The following is a 1,364-nucleotide window of genomic DNA, read 5'->3' as shown; positions in this document are numbered from 1 at the left end:
AATAATTCCAATCCTTCTAAAAGAATACCAGCACATAGTGCAAATTTTATCAGGAAGTAAAACACTACTGGATCTCCGACAAAAGCAAAAGGGAGGAGACATCAGACATAGGCTTAGTTTCAAGATTCAAACATACTCAGGCGGACAGCCGCGATAATTAAGTGTAATTGAGTGTACCTGGTGACACATAAAACACTGCACGGCATTGTATCGACCTGCATTAAATGTAACACCGAACTGCATTTCACCTGCCTGGTGAAACACAGCAGGAGAGATGAAGATGAGCTTAGAGGAGAGACTGGCAGACAAGCTACAAAAGTACAGACACCTTTAAAATACATCCCAAAAGGAGTACAAAGACTACAGAGTAGTAGTAAGGATTGTGGGAAATCTATGATTTTACCGGAAACTACTACGCAGCGATGCGATCAAGTATGTACTCTGAGGATTGCGGACAGTCCACCAGGAGTCCACTCTGTGGATGTCTGTTTGAGCCTCTAGGTGAATCTGTCTCCATCCTCCTACCAGGGTCTCCACAGAGCACAACTGGCCTGGCTCACACCTTTGCTGGAGCTGATCTGACAGACTGGAGAGCCAGGAGGGGAAGGGCTGTGGGTGTTGGACTCCTGCATGCCCTGGAAGTAGCTGAGAAGCAGCTTATGGGCCTGATTCCGGACTTCACAGTGGGACAGGAAGCTCACTGCCTCCTGCACACAGTGGGCGTAGCCATCGCTGGTGGTCATTGGGTTAGGAGTTAAACTGGTCTGCAGCTGCTGCCAGCCTTTCAGATAGGCCACAGCCATCTCCAGGATATCAGCCTTCTCCTGCTTGGAGTCGGGCTGCTGCCTGAGGAACTCGGGTCCCAGCAAGGATTTCAGCTGCTCAATGCTTGTGTTAATGCGGTCTCTGCGCAGTTTTTCAACCAATGGCTTTCGTAGCTGGAAAAACAAAGAAAAACTTGTCAACATACATTATATACATATTTTCACAACAACTACTTAAGCAGACATTTTGTGAATTTCTAGAAGTGAATATTGTCCATAAATAATTACCTTGTGAGCAGTAGTCAGGTGTTCCTTGGTAAAACATGTTTGTCCAAAAACACTGGGTGCCATGGCAGATCCTCCCTGTTGGTTCTGAAGAGCCAGTTCAATGTGATGTGATCTCTCCTCTGGATCTGCCCTGTATTTATACACGCAAATCTCCATATGAATGTGTGAGTCTAAGGCTTGTTGTAGTTTCTCACAGTTCCCTGACCAATGGGAGAACTGGGAAGGACTTTGAGAAAGGCAGGGCTGCCACATGCTCAATGAAGTGTTTAAAGCTACAGAGACAATGACTGTGTCTCCGGGGAACAGGTGGAG

General features: G+C 46.6%; 1 protein-coding gene across 1 annotated transcript; it reads right to left on the bottom strand.

Moving 5' to 3' along the window:
• Positions 1–220: 220 nt before the first annotated feature.
• LOC114466480 (transcription factor HES-5-like) lies at positions 221–1,159 on the bottom strand. Its single transcript, XM_028451947.1, has 2 exons — positions 1,053–1,159; positions 221–938 (listed from the first exon to the last, which is right to left on the bottom strand). Exons 1-2 carry the CDS (start codon positions 1,113–1,115, stop codon positions 522–524), a joined length of 480 nt encoding a protein of 159 aa, XP_028307748.1. The 5' UTR covers positions 1,116–1,159; the 3' UTR covers positions 221–521.
• Positions 1,160–1,364: the final 205 nt, after the last annotated feature.

The sequence above is a fragment of the Gouania willdenowi genome, chromosome 7 (assembly GCF_900634775.1).
Source record: "Gouania willdenowi chromosome 7, fGouWil2.1, whole genome shotgun sequence".
NCBI classification, from domain to species: domain Eukaryota; kingdom Metazoa; phylum Chordata; class Actinopteri; order Blenniiformes; family Gobiesocidae; genus Gouania; species Gouania willdenowi.
This window is presented reverse-complemented; position numbering and strand designations above follow the sequence as displayed.